This window comes from Carcharodon carcharias, chromosome 2 (assembly GCF_017639515.1).
Source record: "Carcharodon carcharias isolate sCarCar2 chromosome 2, sCarCar2.pri, whole genome shotgun sequence".
NCBI classification, from domain to species: domain Eukaryota; kingdom Metazoa; phylum Chordata; class Chondrichthyes; order Lamniformes; family Lamnidae; genus Carcharodon; species Carcharodon carcharias.
Window position 1 is genome coordinate 204511622 of NC_054468.1, and position 23723 is coordinate 204535344.

Genomic DNA, 23723 nt, shown 5'->3' on the forward strand with positions numbered 1-23723 from the left:
CCGTAATCTCAGAACCACAATTAGTCTCTTCATGGAAAGCTCCTTATACTTGTATGCTTTATTTGAAAAATATTTGTTCTTGGAATATGAGCATTGCTGGCGACGATGCATTTATTGCCCATTCTCTAGTTGCCCTGAAGTGGTGTTTGGTAGTCCTACTCCTTGAACTGTGCGATCTTTGTGGCGATGATGCTCTCAAACAGCATTATGTAGGGAATTCCACTTTTTTTGACTTGGTAACAGTGAAGGAATGGCAATATATGTTCAATCTGGATGGTACAGGATTTGGAGTGGACCTTGCTGTGATAGTGTTTCCACAAATTACTGTTACTGGATTATGCAGTACTGAGGGAATGCTGAATTGTCAGAGGTGACGCTTCTTGAGTGGGAGTAAACGAACCCTCAAGGCACAATTTCAGGGGTGTGCTGATGAAAAGTCACAGACCGGAAACCTTAACTCCGTTTTTTTTTTCCTCCTCAGATGCTGCCTGACCTCAGTATTTCCAGCATTTTCTGTTTTTATTTCCCATTTCCAGCACCACTAGTTTTTTGCTTTTGTTTTCTCCCATCTCACTGGGCAACATTCCCTCAACCAACATCACTTAAATTAAAACAGATTATCTGATTATTTATCTCACTGATGTTTATAGGACCTTGCTGGGCACAAATTAACCACAGTGTATCATGTTCACCTGCATGACTACAGTGATCACTTTTCAGATATACTTCATTTGCTGTGAAGTGTGTTTTGGAACATCTTGAGTTCGTGAAAGGCACCAAGTAAATAAAAGTTCTTTCTTTTCTACCTCCTCAGCAATAGAAGTCACAGAGCTGGGAGATGCAGTTTTAACTTGTAGCATTTGAAGGAAGAAGCGGACCACCAACAAAGCAATGCAGGTGAAGTAAGATGCACCAATATTATACAGCACTCACTATTACAGAGTGAGGTATGTGTCAATCTGTCAGAGATGCAGCTCTTGTCTAGCTGAGATTTACAAAGGGGCTGTGATGTAGTTGTGTGCATGCTCCAACATGGCCTGCAGCCAAAATCTTCCCCAAGCAAGGCACAGCCAATGGTTATGAAGGTCACTGCAGCCCTTGACTTCTATGCTTCCAGGTCATTTAGGACATCAATCACATTAATTAATCTGCAACAGAGATTTTAGGAAACAACTGACACCTTGTTGCTTAAGCAAGTAATCTGATAACCTTCCTTGTGGAAAGCTTGAAGCAGCAGGCAAGAGCTGCAAAATTTCACAGAGCAGCAGGGTGTCTGTAGAATCTGGGCACTGCATACTCATATCTGGCTACATGCTCTATCGCATAATTCCACTACATACACCAAGGAAAAATGATTACTTTCTCTAAACGTTCAACTTATTTGGAATTTTCATTACAGGATTATGCAAATCAATGCTCACATCCCTGGCAGCTCTTACAATGACTGCATTTTAAGACTGTCTACCATCTCGCAATTATTTGACCGACAAATGTAAGTGGATTCTGTGTGATGCTGCAGCCATCTGCCCCATCTGGCTCATGATATCCTCGCAGCAAGGGCAAAGTAACCAAAGAGCATGCCACTGGCATGCTGATGCACTGCAACAGGTACTTGAACAGATCTGGGGGCATCCTGAAGTACAACCAGGTTGAGGTGTCAAGGATCAAGAACAAAATGGCACCTCATTAAGGAGGCCCTGGAAAAGGAGGGAAGCAAGCCACAGCAATGAGGTTAACTTGGAGAACAGAGGAAGCCCAAAGAAGCTTCAAAAGAGGATTTGTTTCCAGCTGTGAGCACCAATTGGGAAGATCTAATGCAGAAGATATAATCTATTCACTAACAGCTATGGACAAACAGAGACACCTAGGGGTTTAAATAAATAACTCCTTTAGTGTGGATACAGGTTTGCAGAAACCATTTTAAAAAAAAAGGCCAGTAGCAATATGAGTTTTACAAATAGGGCATAGTGTACAAGAGTTAGGGTGAATTTATACAAAATATTAGTTAGGCCACAGAATACCATGCTGATTTGGTCAGGCTAACACTGAAAGGGTATTAAAGCCATAGAAAGATTGCATACCGTAGAATCACCAAAAATTATGTCAGTTATGGTAAACTATAGAGACTACATTACAATATTCAAAATATTTCCAATAGAGCAGAAATAGATAAAATGAGGTTTAATGAAGGTTTTTAAATGAAGACAACTGTTGGTACTATGAACAGGAAAATACTATTACCTCTGACTGGAGAGTCAGGTCTGAGTGGATGTCTATTTAGAATTCTGGCAGGTGACACAGGTCAGTGGCTGCCTGCCTGCTCTTAGAGCAGCCTCCATATAATAGAGGAGCATTGCAAGATATCTTGTTGCAAAACACCTGCATGCAGCAAGGCCTCCTTTGTCCTTGCCTCCCTCACCATCTTTTTTGAATCTCAGTGGGTCTGTGCTGCCATGCTACTACTGCTGCTCCCCAAAGTGTGACAGCCTGAATGACGCTCCCAGAAACATTTCCACCTTTTTACAGGAGTCCTGCAGCCACATTCATTTCTCCAAAAGCTAATGAATATTAAAAAACCTTCCAAAGTCAGCCAAAGCAGCAAAGAAATGCCTCTGAAAATCCCAAACCGTGAAACTGATATGTTGAACACCAAAAAAACTAGGCAAACCTTAAATTCTACCTCAAAGAGAGTGTTTATATTTTCTAATTGTTAACATAACAGGTAATAACTGAGCTGTTCTAACTGTCAACACAACAAAGGTGATAATTAAAGACTATCTGCTTCAAAATTCAGTAAGTCAACTCAATTACAATGAGCAAAAGACACATGGAACTTAATGCACTGAAGAGTACAAAAGGCTCAAGTCTGCTATCAGCAGTCTCATTCTTCAGTCACACCTCACCAAAGAATAATCCAACCCAGCTAAAGAACACTGATGCATCCTGGGAAATTAGGTACATCATATACACTCAAGACTACACGGCAAGCTTATCAAGTCAAAGCCCAGAATTTTGGGGTAGGTGCAGGCCTTAAGTTACAAGGAATAATTCAATGTGTAAGATGGCTATTGTGCAAATTTCTTAATACAAGTTTTAGTCAAAAACCTTAGCTTGACATTAGAAATTTCAATTATTAGGAATCAAAAGGAGACTTATTTTTGAAAGAAATTACTTATTTAGTTATAGTTAACATTCTTATGTTAATGTTTAATATCATACAAGAGGTGTGACAATCACATTTTTAAACATAAATTAAATGTAAGAGGCATAGTAGAATTGTTGACTTTATAAATGTTGACACAAGGTGGCAACACTTCTGTCATGCCTCAAATTAAACCATATGAGAATTAACGACATTGAAAGAAAGTTAAATGTATACAGGGAGTGGGCAGTATATACGAGACTTCTAATATTGATAAATATAAAAGCAGACATTTGCATGTACATCTATTTAACTTATTCCATTATTAATACCTACAACCACATTAATATCCTTTGACAGCACCTTCCAAACCTGCAACCTCTACCACCTAGAAGGATAAGGGCAGCAAATGCTTAGGAACTGACCCCTTGCAAGTTCCCTTCCAAGCTACATGCCATCCCGATTTGGAACAATAATTCAATTTCTTCAGTTGTTGGGTCATAAAACTGGAACTCCCTTCTTAACAGCACAAGTGTACTTGCAACCACATGGACTGCAGCAGTTCAAGAATATGGCTCACCACCAACTTCTCAAGGGCAGTTAGGGATGGGCAAGAAATACTGACCTTGCCATTCTATGAAAGAATTAAAATAATTAGATGGGGGCAAATTTACATTGACAGTATACACAGAGGGCATATCTCATCAACAATCACAATAACCTGTATTCATATAGCATCTTGAAAGTAATACCTAAGACAATTCGTAAAAACAGAATCTGGCAAAATTTGACACCAAGCCACGAATGGTATGGGGCAAAAGAAGTAGGGCATATAGAATAGGTCAGAATTGGAGGAACACACAGAGTTTTCGAAGGGTTAAAATCATAGGATGGTATTTAATGGAGGCGACCGACCAGCTGGAGAGCCAGAAAAATCTCCGCATTGCCTCCTTTCGGCGAGGTCCACCAAATTAAGTGCCAATCCAATATTTAAATGGACAGTGGCAGGCCTTCCCCAGGATCAAGCACTCCAGGGGCAGAAGTCCTGCCTACTGAGGGCTGCCAGCCAATCAGAGGCCAGCAGCTCTTCATTGCTTTCTGGTGCCACCAGGCAGGTGGTGGCTGTTGCCAGTACTACACCACCCAAAGCCCAGGATTACTAATGGGCCAAGGCACAGGTGAGTGACAGCAGGAGCAGGCAACAAGGGCAAGGGTCTGGCTCTCAGCAGCCACACCCCTGATGTCACGTCATTTGATCAAGCACTGAATGCCTCTGAACGATGGACCCTGCACCACGACCCCCCCAACCCCTCAGAAAGCTTCAAGCAACCCCGACAGGGTTTACTTTACTGGCTTCCAAAATGGCAAGTCCTCCGCCCATCACTGACTGAATTCCAGCGGCGGTGGGATGAGGCCCTCAAGTGGGCATTAAATTTCCACTTAAGCACCTCAATGGCAGCAGGGCGGGAAGGCCGCTCACAGGCCTTCCCGCCATGGACTTAATCGGGGCAGAGTCTGGAAGGCAGCAGGGTCCCACCCACTACGCTCCTGCCCAATTAAATGCCCCCCCACCACCAAATCAGCCACAGGGAGGGCATTAAATGCCACTCAAAATCTTACAGCACAGAATGAGGCCCGTCAGCCTATCATGCCTTTGCCATTTAGGTAATACTGCCTCTCCATTTTGTTTCTCCCAAAGTGGGTTCCTTCACACTTCTCTGCTTTAAATTTCACCTGCCATGTTTTTGCCCATTCCATCAGTCTGTCTATGACCTCATGAAATTTTCAACTATCCTGCTCACTATTTACTACATTTTTTCTCATCCTCAAACTTCAAAATTGTATTCCCTCTACCCAAGTCCAGTTCATTTTTGGATAAGAAGAAAAGAAATGGTTCTAATACTGACCCCTGGGGAACCTCACTGCATACTTCAGTCCAACCGGACAAACAGTTGTTTGCCATGACTCTCTGCCTCCTATACCTGTTAATTATGTACCCAAGTTCCCACCATCCCTTTAATTCAATATGCTTCGATGGCTGAAGAGAGACAAGACCATGAAAGCATCTGAACACAAGGATGAGAACTTTAAACTTGAGATTATGGGGACCGTGAACTAATATAGTTCAGCGAATGCAAGTATGATGGGTGAACAGGATGTGGCACAGGACAGGAAGTAGGCAACAGAGTACTGAATAAGCCAAAATTTATGGAGGCTTCAGGATGCAAGACTAGCCAGAAGACAATTAGAACAAGTTGAGACTGGAGGTGGTGACAGCATTGGTGAGAGTTTCAGCAGCAGATGGCCTAAGGCTGGACATAGACTGGTGATGTTATAGAGATGGAAGGAAGCAGTGTTTATGATGGAGAGGATTTGGAGTTAGAAACCCAGCTCTGGGTAAAATAGGACACCAAGTTTACAAAGAGTTCCATTCATCCTGAGACAGTGGTTGGGTAGGATATGGATGAGAGTCAGCTAGGATCGGATGTCAGACAAGCAGACTGACAACATAGAAGCAATGGAGGGGTCATGACAGATGGTGGAGGTAGAGCTGGGTTTCTTCAGTGTACATGTGAAATCTGGCTCCGTAGCATTATATGCTGCTGCCATGGGGTGGCATACAGATGAAGGAGAGGAAGTGGCCACATAGATGCTTAGGTGGACTCCAGGGTTAAGAACATAGAGATGTGAAGAGAGCCCTTTGAGGCAGATGCTTTTGGTTTGATTGGATAGGTAAGATTGGAGGCAAATGAGAGCAATCCCACTGAGCTGGACAGAAGTTGAAGGAAAATTGCGAGGTCAACAGTGTCAAAGGCTGCAAAAAGGTCGACAAGGGCAAGGAAGAAATAGTGCACTACCATCACAATCACAATGTATGTCCTTTGTGACTTTGGGTGGAGCTGTTTCAGTACTGAGGTGGGGATGGAAAGCTGATTGAAGAGATTCAAACCTGGAGTTGGGGGAAAGATGAGCACACATTTGGGAGGTGACTATGTTGAAGCACTTGAAGAAAGGAAGATTGGCAAAGAATGATCATTTGGAAGACAGAAGGATTGACGGTGGGTTTTTTTTCCTGAAGAGTGGGTGATGACAGCGGTTTTCAAAGAGGTGACAGTACCTAAAGGGAATTCAGTTAAGGCCAGAACTAAAAGGCCTTCTGTGCCATATAATCTGATCCAATGTATAACTTTAAAATAAGGACTAAATTGTCTGTTCCCCTTGGTCGAATTATCCCTTGTTCTCGAATCTCACCACTTTAAGACGATACTTGGTCTTGACGGTGTGTGTGTGCAATGCAGCGGCTGATTTATAACAGATATGTGATGTAGGGTACAGCACTTCCATCATATGCATAGTCGAAAATGATGCTGCAGCCCTCTGCCTTCCCGCTCTTCCCAATGTATGCATTTGATAAAAGGCGAAACCTCCGCGGCAACACCCTCCCCAGGTTGGCTCCTTACCCATTGCAGCAGTTTCCAGCGGGCTCTCGCCGGACTGGGCGGGGGCTGCTCACGCGCCCGCCCGTTTCCATGGCAGCCATGGACAGCCCCGAGTTCGGAGCCGGCCGCCACATTCTGATTCCCGGGGCCGCGTTCCATCCGCGCGACAACGATCAACTGGTTCCCAGAGCAGCAGTAAGAACAAAGTCTCGCTCGCTCTTAAACTACTGCTGTTCTGTTTGGTTTAATCTGAATGACACCTGCTCCACAGTGATGCATCTTAATGATGGCTTCCCGCTCACAATGCTCCAGTCTTTGTTCTTTCTTTCCTTCCCCCCCCCCCGAAAAGGCACAGAAATTTTGTTAAATAAAATTAGGGGTGGGGAAAGTGGGGGGTGGTGGAAAGTGGAGCAAAAAATAAGTCAGAGTCAGAACCGGCTCGCGTGCATTTGTTTTACTTCCGGTTAGAAGGCACTGAAGACCAAAGCGATCGACGTGGAGTTGAAATCGACGTGAAAGGCGGTGGTGATTGGACGGTGATTGACGGGTGGGTGATTGATTTGTTCAGTCTCAGGGTGACATCCTGACTGGCGCCTGGTCGCTGACAGGACAGTGAGGCGATCGGCAGTCGGGACTGTTCATTTGTAATTTCTCCCAGTCTAAGCAGTAATTGTCATCTGTAGACTATTTTTTTTGGAAACAAAATTGTGGGGTGGGGTGGGGTCTTCCAAGGCAGCGATCTCCCCAGTGTTTTGTTTGACGTGTATTCGGCTCAGTGATTGACTTTACGGCGTGGATTGGGATTAAGATGCACAGGGTGGTCAGTATATTGCTGAAGGTTAAGTTGGCCATTCATCAGTCCAGGGGCTTTGCAGCAGCACCGTGTGCGCTGTTAAGGAACCCCTATGAGACTGAGTCTAGCAGCCAGAGCTTCACCAGCCTTGCGAGAAACTATAAAAATTTAGGAATGGAACAAAATAAGCAATCTCGAGGTTTTAATGATCAGGTGAGTACTGCCCCCCATGAATTGAGCTTCATCAGCAAGACGATCAAAGTCACTATGGCCTTCTATAATTTAGTATATATCTCTAACTTTTCTACACGTGTACATTGTTTTACAGTTAGTTATGCCCAAACCTGGTTATGTCCTGTTGCTTTCACATCTGTGTTTTATACCTCAAGTATATGCTTTTGTGGCACAGTGGGTAGTGTCCCTGCCCCTGAGTCAGAAGCTCCAGCTTGGAGTCCCACTCCAGGACTTGATGGCTAAGGAAGGTGTGTTCATAATGTAGTCATTATCAAACAATAAATCCTTCCAATCCACCTATGGCAGGTGGTAGCAACGGCGGAGTCTGCGGAGCGGTGCTCCTCTGGCGACGGGCCGTCAACCTGTTCCAGGAAAAACTAGCCATGGAAACAAATATAAGCACATTCTTTGTTTGCCTTACATGCCACTAGACACGGGAGAGAGCCAAGGAAGGATATACTTGCCATATGCAACTATTGTATTTAATACATATGCACGCTTGCCCTTCCTTTAAACTTTCCCGTTGTATTTTGCTATATTCACCTTTATACTGGAAAGTGCTTATGAAAACTTGTCAACCTGTATTTATCATTTTCTACCAATGGAGATGCTGCAGTGACATCATTGGTGGGGTTGGCGTAGGTGGTTGTGTATAATTAGAATGTGACATGTTTACATAGGGCAAGTTCCATCATAAATGCGGACATAGAAAGCTTTAACTAAAAAGAACAGAATGACTGACTGAATACACTTGCCTCACATTTTCTCCATCACTTGATGCCTAAGTGACGTCTCTTGATGTCTCCATCCCTTGTGTCTAAGTGACCAAACTGGACACAATCCAAGTTTGAAGGCAACTTTCTCCAGCTATTTTGGCTTTATAGTTTAACATGCTACCACAAAAGCAAAATACTACAGATGCTGGAAATCTGAAATAAAAACAGAAATTTCTGGAAACATTCAGCAGGAGAGGCAGCATCTATGAAGAGAAAAACAGAGTTAACTTTTCAGGTCAATGCCCTTTCATTAGAACTAGAAGAAGTAAGAGATTTAACAGTTTATAAGCAAATACAGAGCGTCAGGATAGGGAAGTTAAGGGGAGAAAAGGAAAGAAGGGAGCAATAGGGGAGAGGGCAGGAGTGACAGAATGACAAAAAGAATGATGGTGCAAAGCAAAAGAGGGTAGTGATGAGCCAATAAAGAAACAAAAGATGGATCCGGAGGAGATGACATCATGGTTTTGTTACTGGATTAGTAATCCAGAGGCCCAGGGTAATGTTGTTGGGACCTGAGTTTGAATCCACCATAGCAGATGGTGAAATTTCAATTCAAAAAACCTGGAACTGAAAGGAGTCTAATGATCACCATGAAATGATTGTCATAAAAACCCATCTGGTTCATTCACATCCTTGAGGGAAGGAAATCTGTTGTCCTTACCTGGTCTGGCCTACATGTAACTCCAGACCCAGCAATGTGGTTGACTTTTAACTGCCCACTGAAATGGCCTAGCAAGCAACTCAGTTGTATCAAATCACTAAAAAGTCTAAAAGCAATGAAACTGGACAGACCACCAGACATCGATCTAGGCACCGGAAATGACAACAAACACAGCCCTGTCAACCTTGCAAAGTCCTCCTTACTAACATCCTGTGGCTTGTGCCAAAATTGTGGGCGCTGTCTCACGGACTAGTCATGTTTAGTCATACAGAATTACACTTTACAGACAATGTCCCAGACACCACCACCACCATCCCCTGGATATGTCCTGTCCCACCAGCTGAACAGACCCAGCAGAGGTGGTGGCACAGTGTGGTATACAGTTGGGAGCGAGTTGTCCTGGGAGTCCTCAACATCAACTCCAGACCTCATGAACTCTCATGGCATCGGGTCAAACATGGGCAAGGAAACTCTCTGCTGATTACCACGAACCACCCTGCCCCCCACCCCCCCACCCACTCCTCCACCCTCCCAGCCCCCTGCAGATGAATCAGTGCTCCTCCATATTGAACACCACTTGGAGGAAGCACTGAGGGTGGCAGGAGTGCAGAATATACTCTGGTTGGGGGGCTTCAATGTTCATTGCCAGAGTGGCTTGGCAGCACCACTACTGACTGAGTGCTAAGTGACATAGCTGCTAGACTGGGTCTGCAGCAGTGGTGAGGCACCCAACAAGAGGGAAAAACATACTTGACCTCATCCTCACCAACCTGCCGGCCACAGATGCATCTGTCCATGATAATATCAGTAGGAATGACCACCGCACAGTCCTTGTGGAGACGAAGTCCCGTCTTCACACTGAGGATACCCTTCATCGTGTTGAGTGGCACTACCAATATGCTAAATGGGATAGATTTCAGACAGATCTATCAACTAAAGCTGGCAACCATGAAGCGCTGTGGGCCATCAGCAGCAGCAGAATTGTACTCAACCACAATCTGTAGCTAGATGGCCTGGCATATCCCCCATCTAGCATTACCACCAAGCCAGGGGATCAATCCTAGTTCAATGAAGAGTGCAGGAGAGCATGCCAGAAGCAGCACCAGGCATACCTAAAAACAAGGTATCAACCTGGTGAAGCTACAACACAGGATTACCTGCATGCCAGAAGCATAAGCACTAAGCAATTCCACAACCAACGGATCAGATCTAAGCTCTGCAATCCTGCCACATCCAGTCGTGAATGGTTGTTGACAATTAAACAACTCACTGGAGGAGGAGGCTCCACAAACATCCCCATCCTCAATGATGGAGGAGCCCAGCACATCAGTGCAGAAGATAAGGCTGAAGCATTTGCAATAATGTTCAGTCAGAAGTGCCGAGTGGATGATCCATCTCAGCCTCCTCTGGAGGTTCCCAGCATCACAGATGGACCAAGCACAGACTAGCCAATTCAATTCACTCCACGTGATATCGGGAAACGGTTGAAGGTACAGGATACTGCAAAGGCTATGGACCCTGACAATATTCCAGCAATAGTACCGTTGACCTGTGCTCCAGAACGTGCCACGCCCCCTAGCCAAGCTGTTCCAGTACAGCTACAACACTGGCATCTACCTGGCAATGTGAAAAATTCCCCAGTTATGCTCTAAACACACAAAGCAGGACAAATCCAACCCAGCCAATTACAGCCCCATCGGTCTACTTTCGATCAACAGTAAAGTAATGGAAGAGGTCATTGACAGTGCTATGAAGCAGTACTTGCTTAGCAATAACCTGTTCACTGACGCTCAGTTCAGGTTCCGCCAGAGTCACTCAGCTTCTGACTTCATTACAGCCTCAGTTCAAACATGGACGAAAGGGCTGAACGTCAGAGGTGAGGTGAGAGTGACTGCCCTTGACACCGAGGCAGCATCTTATCGAGTGTGGCATCAAGGAATCTTCGCAAAACTGGAGTCAATGGGAATCAGGGGGGAAACTCTCAATTGATTGGCGTCATACCTAGCACAAAGAAAGATGGTTGTGGTTGTTGGAGGTCAATCATCTCAGTTCCAGGACATCAATGCAGGAGTTCCTCAGGGTAGTGTCCTTGGTCCAACCATCTTCAATTGCATCATCAATGACCTTCCATCATAAGGTCAGAAGTGGAGATGTTCGCTGATGAATGCACAATGTTTAGTATCATTCGCGACTCCTCAGATATTGAAGCAGTCCATGTCCAAATGCAGCAAGACCTGGGCCAGAATTTTATCCTCCAGAAGTGGGCTCATGGCCAACCTGAACTTACGTGAGAAAATGTCAGACGTGCGTCCCAACTTCGTCTCGCCATAGTACAGTCAGCGGGCATACGTGGGTGCTGGAAGCGTGCTGCAGACAATCAAACGGGCAATTAAGCCCATTGAAAAGGCAATTGTATGAAACTTTATGTGGCCCGTGCGAGTTAACGGTTGGCGCATGGACCACACGGACAGGCGGCTATCCCATTTTTAATTAAAACTCAATCCAGGGAGGGATAAAAGTTGACCAGAGCCATGGCTATGTGAGTTGGTAGGAGTTTAGGTGAGAGAAAAGCATAAAGCTCCCCTCCAAGCTACTCATCATTCTGACTTGGAAATATATCCCTGTTACTGGGTCTAAATCCTGGAACTCTCTCCCTAACAGCAATGTTGGTGTACCTACACCACGTGGGCTGCAGCAGTTCAAGAAGGTGGCTCACTACCACCTTCTCAAGGGCAATTAGGGATGGACAATAAACGCTGGCCTAGCCAGTGATGCCCACATCCCTTGAATGAATGAAAAAAGGTGTAAATGGCAACAGCAGAACCCCTAACAACACCTGCTCTCAAATAAATGGTGGTTATGATCTGAAGTAATTGAACTCTTTAGTAAGGCCATTAGGCCGTAAGATGTCTGATCAAAAAATGAGATGCTGTTCTTCGAGCTTCCATTCCATGGAACAGTGTAGGTGACCGAACACAGAATGCTCAGAGTGGGATGGAAAGTTAAAGTAGCAAATTACTTGAAAACTCAGAGTCACACTGAAGAGAATGTTCAGCAAAGCGGTCATTCAATCTGCAGGAGACCCTGATGTTTAACCTTCTGTTGACTTTGGTGTTTGCTGCTCCATACTAGTTGAATATGCTGAGTATCAAGCCTTATGATTCCTAGGTCCTGTTATCAAATGCCTTCTGAATGTCTAGACACAACTTGTCTTAGGGGTTGCAATAGTCTACTTGAGATGTTGTAAAGAACATATCTTTTTATTTCTGTTGGACTGTGGATTAAAATTACAATGGCTACAGTTTGAAGGACATGTCTACTGGAACAGTGTCAGGGATATATGCAATGTTTCTGTGCTGGAACAGAGTGTGCCATGAAAGACAGGATGGTGCCGAGGAAGAGTCCGGTCGAATGGGGAACTGCCTTGCAACAACATTTTAATTGGCTCCTGACCAGGTGACTAGGGTTTGTGTGAGAGCAGTGCAGCAGAATAGCTCCTAGCCTGAAAGAGAAAAGACCTAAACCCTCTTGACCCTGTGCGTGTAAGATTCCAGTAATTTTACAATAATAGCTAGCTGCCTTTTCTCCTCATATCTCTATAACCTGCTCTCTCTCTGAAAACCCCTGTCATGAGGAAAAGGGGAAAATCACTGTTAGAGGCATTGAACGGCTCAACCAGTGAACTAAAGACTGAAAATGCTGGAAGACCACCTTGTATTATCAACAAAGACCAATTTGGAAGACATTGTTCAAAATCAACCCCTTGAATCCTGCACTCTGGAATTAGCACAATTGAACTGTTTTATCCCACCCTTAAAATCCATGTCTTTGTGTGTCTTATGTGTCTTGTCTGTGTGTATAGGGATTTAAGAAGGGGTAGAGTTTAAGTTACAGAGTTAGAAATTAGCAGTTCATATTTCTCTCTTTTGCCACTGGTTAAAGTCAATTTGTTCAATAAACAGTTATTTGCTTATTAAGTTTACAAACCTGATGCTTGTATTCTGTTAACCTAAGTTAAACAATTATGTGGGTTAATCAAACTTTTTACATTTGTCGCGGCTCGGAGAGCAGTGGGGCTTGATATTGCAGTGCACTGTCCCCAGTGAGTTGTGACAATGTCACTTCCTCAAAATAGGAAGTTGGTCAAGCAGGATCATTCCTTTTTTGATTCATGGCTGATTGTTAATCACTAAATTACTAATGTAAAGATAATCATCAAATTTGGTCCTAATAATTCCATAATTTTACATAATAATAAGTTACTTTTTTGTATGGTGAATGTGTTTTTAAACCTTTTCAGTGTCCAGTGATTCCCTCAATGTCATACAAAACTCCTCCCTCATCTTCTTTAATATCTTGGGATAAGCACCATCCATCTCTGGGGATTTACTGTTTTTGAGACCTTTTAGTTTTATCAATATTTATGACTTACGACTTCAAAATCTGGAGTCACATCTACCTTGACAGTTCAACTATCAGAGCAACAAAATTTTAAAAAAAGATATCTTGTTTCATTTAAAAAGAAACATAGATTTAAAAATGGTCCCAGTGCTTTCTGAAAGAAAACTTGTGTTGACTAATAATTTGTCACTTGGTTGTACAGAATTTGAATATTGCTGAAAAGAGAGACATGTCAAAATTTTGCATCTTGCACTCATTCGGACAAATGCAAGAATACCAAATTTCAAACAACCACAACAATTTTCCCCTGTGGTTATAAATTATTGTGATGATTTGAAATTTGGCATTCTTACGTTTGCCCTGATGAGTGCAATATGAAAAGCTTTGTCAATGTTACACTCTATTCAGCAATATTCAACAAACAATTTATTTTTGTTTATTAGTGTGTTGAAAAATATATCCTGGAACAATTCCTTGTTTATGTTAGCTTTTGAAACTACGCGTCCTGTCCCCTACCTTCAAATCACAGAAGAGACGCTTTAAAAAAATCTTCACTTATATCATAATTCAGGAAGTATTGAAATCATCTAGATATGAAAAATTGATATATAGTTATCCAATATTGTCTTTATAAACGTTAACAATTTTTGGGGGGATTTCTAATGAATGGCATACTCGTTTTTTGTCTCTCAAGGAACTTTTGGAAGCAGAACTAAAATATTACAAATCTAACTCACACAAGTACAGTAAACTCGAAGACTGGTTTAAAAAGAGGTTGGAAGCCATGTGCAACAAATATGTTTCTAACAGTTACAGTCCTGTGGTAAGTCTATTCCAGCATATTGCCGAAAATAGGTCATTATCATTGACTTTACAATGTTTTCTATAGAACATGCTTTATGTAGGCATCAATCCTTGATCGAGCACAGTACATCGTCTTGAGTTATGAGCTTTGGATCTTAAGCTATTAATTACATATCTGGAAAGACCCAAGCATGAAATGTATGCCCCACTACTTAAAAATGTACAAGTAGAACACTACTCGTGCACCAAAGCCTGTGCCATGGAGTAGTAAATATGACTGTCTTATATTATTTTCTTATTTAAGCTGTACAATACAGAGAGATCTAACTATAATAAAGGTGGTTTGCTGGAAAAAAGAAAGGAAACAAGAGTATGAGAAAGCTAATGGCACACCTTCCAGCAATCAGTTAAAAAGTAAGATAAAAGCAAAATGCTGCGGATGCTGGAAATCTGAAACAAAAACAGAAAATGCTGTAAAAACTCAGCAGGTCTGGCAGCATATGTGGAGAGAGAAACAGAGTTAGTCTTTCAAGTCTGTATGACTCTTCTTCAGAGTAATATTGGCAGAGAGTGTGAATTACTTGTTCCTTTGGTTGGAAACATGATATAGATGAACTTAAGGACTCCCCGCCCATTAAATCAGAGGGTGGAAGGGGATGTCAAGGGATTCCCAGCTGCTGGTGGTGGGATGTCAATTAGGTTCATTAATAAGCCAATTGACATCCATTATCCCTGAGCCCACCACAATTCACTGGTGGCACAGGGATTAATGGGAGCTGTACAACTTTCCCACATGTCCCTAAGGCTGCCCAGAGAAATTCTGTCGGGTTTGCTAGCGGCCTCCCCAGGGGGGGGCGGGGTCCCTTGTCAGGCACTCAGTGCGTGATCGAGGGACCCGACACAGGAAGGGGGGAACCACTGAAAGCCACCCTGTTGCCCTTGCCTCCAACCCCCTCATCTCATCTTCACCCCGTGATTCCCGTCACGCCCTCACTCACCCTTGACCTGGAGCGCCTCGGTGTTCTTGGAGCTCTGGTGGGTGCATTATTGGCAACAGTTATTGCTCCCATTGGCACTGATGGGCAATGGAGAGCAGGCTGGCAACTCTCCGTGGCCAGGACTTCCTCCACCAGGGACCTGAATCATGGGAAGGCCCACAGTGGCTACTTAAGTGCCTGAAGGGGACTTAATACTATCAGGCCTCTCACATGAAATTGATGTGGGTTTGCCACCGCTTCTCAGTCCAGTGGGCAAGACCCTTTGGGCCGATTAAATTCCACACATGCACACAGACAAGAAAAGACTACGGTTTTTTTTTATTCATTCACGGCTTCACTGGCTGGGCCATCATTTATTGCCCATCCCTAGTTGCCCTTGAGAAAGTGGTGGTGAGCTGGCTTCTTGAACCGCTGCAGTCCATGTGGTGTAGGTACACCCACAGTGCTGTTAGGAAGGGAGTTCCAGGATTTTGATCCAGCGACAGTGAAGGAATGGCAATATATTTCCAAGTCGGCATGGTGAGTGACTTGGAGGGGAACTTCCAGGTGGTGTGTCTGTTGCCCTTGTCCTTCTTGGTGGTAGTGGTCATGGGTTTGGAAGGTGCTGTCTAAGGAACCTTGGTGAATTCCTGCAATGCATCTTGTAGATGGTAAACACTGCTGCTACTGTGCATCAGTGGTGGAGGGAGTGAATGTTTGTGGATGTGGTGCCAATCAAGCGGACTGCTTTGTCCTGGACGGTGTCCAGCTTCTTCAGTGTTGTAGGAGCTGCACTAATCCAAGCAAGTAGGGAGTATTCCATCACACTCCTGACTTGTGCCTTGTAGATGGTGGACAGGCTTTGGGAAGTCAGGAGGCGAGTTACTTGATTCCTAGCCTCTGAACTGCTCTTGTAGCCACAGTATTTATATGGCTAGTCCAGTTCAGTTTCTGATCAATGGTAACCCCCAGGATGTTGATAGTGGGGCATTCAGTGATGGTAATACTGTTGAACATCAGGGTCGATGGTTGGATCTCTCTTGTTGGAAATGGTCATTGCCTGGCACTTGTGTGGCATGAATGTTACTTGCCCAATGAATGTCAGCCCAAGCATGGATATTATCCAGGTCTTGCTGCATTTGGACATGGACTGCTTCAGTATCTGAGGAGTTGTGAATGGTGCTGAACATTGTGCAATCACCAGTGAACATCCCCACTTCTGACCTTATGATGAAAGGAAGGTCATTGATGAAGCAGCTGAAGGTGGTTGGGCCTAGGACACTTCCCTGAGAAACTCCTACAGTGATGTCCTGGAGCTGAGATGACTGACCTCCAACAACCACAACCATCTTCCTTTGTGCTAGGTTTGACTCCAACCAGCGGAGAGTTTTCCCCCTGATTCCCATTAACTCCAGTTTTGCTTGGGCTCCTTGGTGCTACCCTCGGTCAGATGCTGCCTTGATGTCAAGGGCAGTCACTCTCACCTCATCTCAGGAGTTCAGCTCTTTTGTCCATGTTTGAACCAAGGCTGTAATGAGGTCAGTAGTTGAGTGGCCCTGGCGGAACCAGGGGAAAAGTGTTAGAGAAAGAGAGTGAAAGAATCATCCCCACTTAAACATCAAGCCTGAGTGATGTTCTGAGCAACAGTACTGATGCCCCCAAGTTCAAGGCCATCAGTCCAGCTCCTGGCTCACTGCCAATTTTAAACATGAAAGGTACTTTCATTGACAACTTACATATGTATGGCATATTTAAATTAGAAAAACATCCAAAGGCAATCCATGGAGATGTAATCAAGTAAGCATACATGGGTGAGACATAGGAAATATTATGAGGGTTGATCAAAAGTTTGGTCCGACAGGTTGATCTTATGGAAGGACTTAAAGGATGAGCATGAGGTGGAGAGATTTAGGGAAAGAAGGCCAGAGCATAAAGTCTAGGGAGCTGATGGCATGGCCATAAATGTGAGGTGAAGGGAGTGGTAATGCACAAAGGCGGAATTCAGAGGAATGGAGAGCTAGGCCTGTAGGAGATTGCTGAGATAGAGGCCGGAGCAGTACTATGAAGCGTGTAAACACAATGTTCACATTTTTAATGCAAGATGTTTGGGGGACTGGAAGACAAACATAGCAAGGAAATAGTGATGCAAGCAGATCTAGTTATGGACTAGGATCAGGGCAGCAGAGTTTTTGATGAGTTGAAGTTTGCAGAGCATGAAGAATGGAGAGTCGGCAAGGGAACATTGGAATAGTTGAGTCTGGATGAGGGTTTCAGCAGTGGGCAGTTTGAGGCTGGGTCAGCAAATGCCAGCATAGTCAGCGTATACAATTGCAGATCTTCTGCTCACAAATTCATTTCAGGTCAGATCAATGTTTCCAGGTCCTGCAGTTCCCACCTCATCACACCTTATATTCATAGATAGCAGTATCACCTTTAATGTGTTCAGGCAAAGGTGCTGGCTAAGCACTCTTCAAGTGCTGCCAGATCCCTACAATCCAACACTCAGTGCTACCAAATCCAGTTCACAGTATTGCCGTGCCATTGAACTGGCTCCGAGTCCCAGCAAAGCCCACTGCTTTACTGCTAAATCTCACAAACCAAGCTCCAAACTACAACATATTGTCCACTCAATTTTGAATTGTATTTCCAAAAATCTTGGAAGGCTTAGGAGGTAGTGATTTGATACCTTCCTTCAGGGCAGGGTTACCCAATTTATTCTCTTTGTGGGCTGCTTGGATGTATACCATAGAGCCCATTGTCACAAATGAAAGTTTGAACCAATGCCTCGAACGCAAATTGGCTTTGAAATTTGGCATTTATCCATGTCTGAGTGAGCAATGCTGAGAACAGAACTTCTCAAATTACCAAGACAGCAAAATTCAAACTGGAGAAAACAAATGAGGAAGATGTATTAACATGTCGAAATGGTGAGAGATTGAGGGTTGCAAAATGTTCAAGCACATCATTTGATACTTCATATCCAGATCATTATCTTCATATGGTCTATTAACTTTTGGGATGTAAGTGGTGGGATGCATCTGACGCCTGGCAAAGTTTGTGTGCTTGGCGTTGGGCCACGTAAAGTTGTACTTATATGATGAATCTGGGGCATCCCCAACCAGAAGAGTTTGAATCAGGTGGTGTAAGTGGTCAGCTGGGAAGGGGTGTAGAGGATTCCTCCCATCATTGAAACAAAATGAAAGAATCCCCTGCAACCTCCTGGAGGCCAGTATGCTTCTTCTGCTTTGGCAGACTGACATTGTAGTTAAACCATGGCCAGGATTTTGAGGCCCTGCCACAGTGTCTCCCCCACGGCGGATGCAGCAAGCCATTTAAATCTCCATTCGGGCGCTGTAAAATCCTGGCCCATGTCACTTGTAAACAAGGGCACAAGACCTCCAAACTCGCTGCCCTTCCCTCCATCTCTCCGAAATGGATTCTATATTAAATAGAATTATATATAAGTCACAGCCCAGAAACAGGCCATTAATTTGTAGCAGTGTTTATGCTGCACCTGAACCTCGTCTGCCTTACTTCATTTCATCCTTTCAACATACCCTTCTATTCTTTTCTCCTTCACGTACTTATCTAAATCCCCTTATATGCACCTATGCTGTTTAATGTGTCCTGTGGAAACTCTCAGAAACAATGGAGACCCAGTTCGATTCCCAAAGTATTTTGGCCTTGTAATATTTTGAAATAGGCCTAGCTATTCAGCAGACTAATGGTCCAAGTAGGTAACCTGCTTATTAGTAACAGCACACAAAAGGTGAGAAATCAATCACCTGCCATTTTAAAGTTGATGTTGTTTCAAGGACTGGAAGTCAACTTAAACATTCAAATCACTTGTCTTTGTTTCTAAAAGGTGAATGTACCATTGGTTCCTGAGTGTTTTTTTTATGAACAAATTTGCTAGAATGAAAGTTGTAAAAATCTAGTCAGATTCTCAAGGACAAAAATATTCTGCCTTTCTTATTCAGTCACAGAATTTGCATGTCACTGGCAAGGCCAGCATTTATTACCCATCCCTAATTGTCCTTGAGAAGCTGGTGGTGAGTCAGATTCTTGAACGGCTGCAGTCCATGTGGTGAAGGTATGCCTACAGTGCTGTTAGGTAGAGAGTTCCAGGATTTTGACCCAACAGCAATGAAGGAATAGCAATATATTTCCAAGTCAAGATGGTTGTGGGATTGAAAGGGAACTTGCAGGTGGTGATATTCCCATGCACTTCCTTCTTCTAGGCAGTAGAGGTTACGGGTTTAGTAGGTGCTGTTGAAGAAGCCTGGCAACTTCCTCCAGTGTATCTTGTAAGTGGTACCCCCGTAGCCACATTGTGCTAGTGATGGAGGGAGTAAATGGTTAAGGCAGTGGACAGGGTGCCAATAAAGCGGACTGCTTTGCCTTGAATGGTGTTGAGTTTCTTGAGTATTGTTGGAGCTGCACTCATCCAGGTAAGTAGAGAGTATTCCATTACACTCCTGACTTGTGCCTTGTAGGCGGTGGACGGGCTTAGGGGAGTCAGAAGGTGAGTTACTCACCGCAGAACTCCCAGCCCCTGACCTGCTTTTGTAGCCAAAGTATTGATGTGACTGTTCAAGTTAAGTTTCTGCTCCGAGTTAATTATTCGGACATAATCCATTTTCTGACCCAGTAAAACATGTATTTGTAGATTTTTCATGTTCTTTTTCACTGATCCCTCTGTGTTTGGTAGGGACAGGGCCAATAGAGTGCTGAATTGTGTGAATAATAATAGACGTGTATTGTGATTAGCATTTTGATGTGGTTACCTTTGTTAAATTGTTTTCACAGATACAAATAAATGACCTTGAGTACTTCGAAGAAGATGGCTGCATTTATAGAAGACTTCAGAATGGTTAGTCTTTCAGTATAACATAATCAGCATAGAAACCATAATGAGAAGAGCCTAACTGAAGCCACTCAGATACTGATATGAGATGAGGCTTTTCAGCTGAAGCATACTGGCTCAAATCTGCCTGGGGCTGATCACTGAGATCTTTTTCTCTGAAGATATCCATAGCCCATACATTAAATGGTGTTGTAACAATATCAATCTTGTGAACCTGTCTAGAGGACCAAAGTAATAATTCTGTGCCAGTTCAATTAAAATCCATTTGAACTCCTTAATTTTTGCTCTTAAAAGACTGTTAAATTTAACTTCCCACTGCAAAAACTTAAGTAAACAATTTTGTGAATTAAAATTGAGCTTTAGACAACTTATATTTTTCTTTGAAAAACCCCAAACTTCCTCTCCTCTCCTAAAAGCACTAAGTTTTGTTGAGGTGCAGTACCAGATGTGATCTTGTTCCAATATCTCATGCAAGTGATCATTCTTAATGTCTGATTCCAAACAGGCTGGTCACCACTCAGAGCATTTCAGTCAAGCATCATCATGTTATCGTCCAAATTCCACCATTATTGTCAGTTTGGCTAAGTGGGACTACACTCACCTTTGAGTTTAGTGCCCTGACTTATGAGAGAAAATGATCAGCCTGATTTTTCATTACGGATCACTGTCTACAGAGTCCTGTTGAAAAGTACATTACATGTGAGTATTAGGCTCACGCTCATACTGCTCACCAACGTTCACTATCTAGGTTAACACATGACGAATAATCATTTGGGCAATGTATTGGGGGTTGTCAGCATGAAATAAGGACAAATAAATTAGCAATTAGAAAATTGGCAGAAAGGAAGAAAATTGACAAAGAGAAAAGTTAATGTTTGGAAATTCCAGAGGTCCTAGTTCCCAAACTTGCTGTGATTTAATAGGCTAGTACCTTCCAGTCATTAAGAGTTTTTATTTTTGCAACTACAACCATCACAGTTTTATGCTGAATATTATCTTAAGTTCAGCCTTGTCGGTCACTACCATAAGCAGACCTCGCATCCACTACAATCTGGAGTACACTTTTTCTATCCAATTTCTCTTATGATCTTGTTAGGTCATTGAACCTCTTTGCGCACTGAACCCAGACCCTAGATATAATGCTGATGGCACTTGATCCTGTCAGCCACCTCTTTTCACACTTGCTTCATAGAAGCCAAGGGGATGCTCCTGCAGTTACTTGGGAACAGCATCTCCCTCCATGCTTTGACTTCCTCCATCAGGTTCTCCAGGGAGGCATCAGAAGAATAGAGGGACAGATAAGGAGACAGCTCTTCAACTCATTTATAGCACTAAGATTTGTTCTATGGTTGGACAAGCAAAAAAAAACATGAGAATGTGACCTCGCTTTAATTAGGGCTCAGGAGGTGCAGTGGAAATTACATGCGTCATGTGGGCAGGTTGCCAAATCCCCATCACGATTGGGAAAGCAGCCCATTAGTTAAGTAGAAATGAGGCGCAGAAGTTAAAATTTCCTGGGGCTCACCCTTGGGACATCATAGTTTCCTTCTGGCTTCCTGATATATGCCCAAAAGTTAAAATTGAAGTATTATTGTGTATTGATTTTGTTATTTAAAGCAGCCTGTATAAAAAAAGAAAATGCGACAATAACATTCTTGTACAATATCATAGGAATTTACTCTCATCATCATAGAAAGACATCCAGTTGCATGTATGGAGCAGAATTCTGTGCTGTTGATTTGTAACTGAACATTTCAGTTGTTCTACTTTGTATTGTACAATGTGAAACATTATTTATGTCCAAAGGTGATCAAGTTCCTGAAGTTGTGTTATGCTTGGATCGACTGCATTTTCTTCAAACAAAGGATACTCAATTTCAACGTATCAGAGTCTCACCAAACCAGAAGTATTTGGCTTCAAGCATACCTACTTTATCGGATGAGTCCACTTGTGTTGTGGTCAAGCTTGATCCTAAACCAGAGGTGGTGCATGTTTTGCCAAGAGCATTTAGTTTTGGTGAGTCTGGGACAGTGTTTCATGACTTCACACTTACAAGATCATTCTCAGGTTATTTGTTTTGTTCTGTTTTGTGGATGAGACATTAAACTGGGGTCCTATCTTTGTGTTTGCAGTAGATCAGCTGAAGGTTACAGATCCTCTGGCACTATTCAAAGACATACAGAATGTTCTCATGGTGCCATTGCAATATTCATCCCTCATCCAACACCAGTAACATCATATGAGCTAATCATTCATTCCTTTGCTGGCACCTCCCTAAAACAGTCACTGAATTGCATTCTGACATGATATGTTGCTATATAGATACAGGTATAATTTTAAGTTATGTTAAATTTATATTACAGAACTTTTACAAAAAGCTTCTTTCAAAGAAAGTCTTTCAGATGAGACCTTAAACCTGTCCTCTCAAGTGGGCATAAATGATCCCATGGCACTATTTTGACCAAAAGCAGAGACGTTCTCCCTGGTATCCTGCCCAATATTTATCCTTCAACCAACATCACTAATTAACTGGTCATTTTCACATTGCTGTTTGTGGCTCTTTGCTGTGCATAAATGGGCATTCACGTTTCGTACATTACAACAGTGACTATAAAAGTGATTCATTGGTTGTAAAGTAGTTTGGGACATTCTGAGGTCATGAAAGGTGTTATATAAATGCAAATCTTTCTTTCCTTAATGTTAATCACACTCCCCCTCTCTTTTCCCCTATCCCTGCAATTTTTGCTCCTTCAAATATTTATTTTGTGGTTTGAAAGATAATAGAGTCTGCACATATAGTGTAATTCAGGACTATTTCACTATGTGCTCATTACTAGTTGAAAATTGTGATTCTATTTAAATCTTTTTGAGACCCATGTACCCTCTAAGCAACATAGCTATGCAGCAACCCGGTAGTTGCCACACACAAGTCACCCCATTTAAGATACCATCGCGCAAAATAATTTGCATACTTAAGTTAATAGGCCGCATAAAAAATGAGGGGCTGTTGATTGGGACACTAGTGATTTTTCTGAAGCAAGGAAGACAAGTATTTTTAATACATTCCTGAGATGTGTGCATCACTGACAGGGTCAGCATTTATTGCCCACCTAGTTGCCCTGAACTGAGTGGATTATCAGGCTGCATTAGAGGACAGTTGTAAGAGACATAGGCATGGCAATGAAATTATTAAAACAGATTTAGTATGTAGAGGTGGATCACCTGTTGAGGAATGGGCATTGAAGTGGAGGTAAGGTAATTGTGGAGCAGGCCAGCAAAGGCATCAATCTCAAAGCAGGTGATGGGCCAGCTGGAGACTGGAGACATTTGAAATGGAGGTGATTGTTTTATTCAGTGACAGACTGGGAAAGTGGTGTGTGTTGGATCCAGCAAGGGAATGTAAACAAGGATGAGATGTGGAAGCTGATAGAGATGAACATGTCTGTGAATTAGATGTGTAAGACAGTGAGGTCATGTGTTGTGGTGAGGTCGAGGGGTGGAGGCGTTTTGAAGGAGAGTGATTGCAAAAACAGAGCAGAGAATACAGAGGATGTGGCTCCAAGTGAAAGTTCAAATCACCAACGGTAACATTATGCATTGCTGAGTCTAAATGAGGCTAAAGGAGAGG

At 43.1% G+C, this 23723-nt stretch overlaps 2 protein-coding genes across 6 annotated transcripts in view; one reads left to right on the forward strand and one right to left on the reverse strand.

Annotated features, from left to right (window-relative positions):
• Positions 1–7039, reverse strand: part of camkmt (calmodulin-lysine N-methyltransferase) — a 322062-nt gene extending 315023 nt beyond the window's left edge. For all 5 annotated transcript variants that reach the window (XM_041178496.1, XM_041178487.1, XM_041178505.1 and 2 more), the window contains exon 1: positions 6604–7039. In XM_041178496.1, the coding sequence (XP_041034430.1) occupies positions 6604–6741 (138 nt within the window). In that variant the 5' untranslated portion in view covers positions 6742–7039. The remainder of the gene's footprint in view (positions 1–6603) is intronic.
• A 134-nt stretch (positions 7040–7173) lies between these two features.
• Positions 7174–23723, forward strand: part of prepl (prolyl endopeptidase like) — an 83177-nt gene continuing 66627 nt past the window's right edge. The window contains exons 1-4 of the mRNA XM_041207221.1: positions 7174–7588; positions 14142–14270; positions 20038–20101; positions 21902–22111. Coding sequence (XP_041063155.1) covers positions 7391–7588; positions 14142–14270; positions 20038–20101; positions 21902–22111 — 601 coding nt within the window. The 5' untranslated portion in view covers positions 7174–7390. The remainder of the gene's footprint in view (positions 7589–14141; positions 14271–20037; positions 20102–21901; positions 22112–23723) is intronic.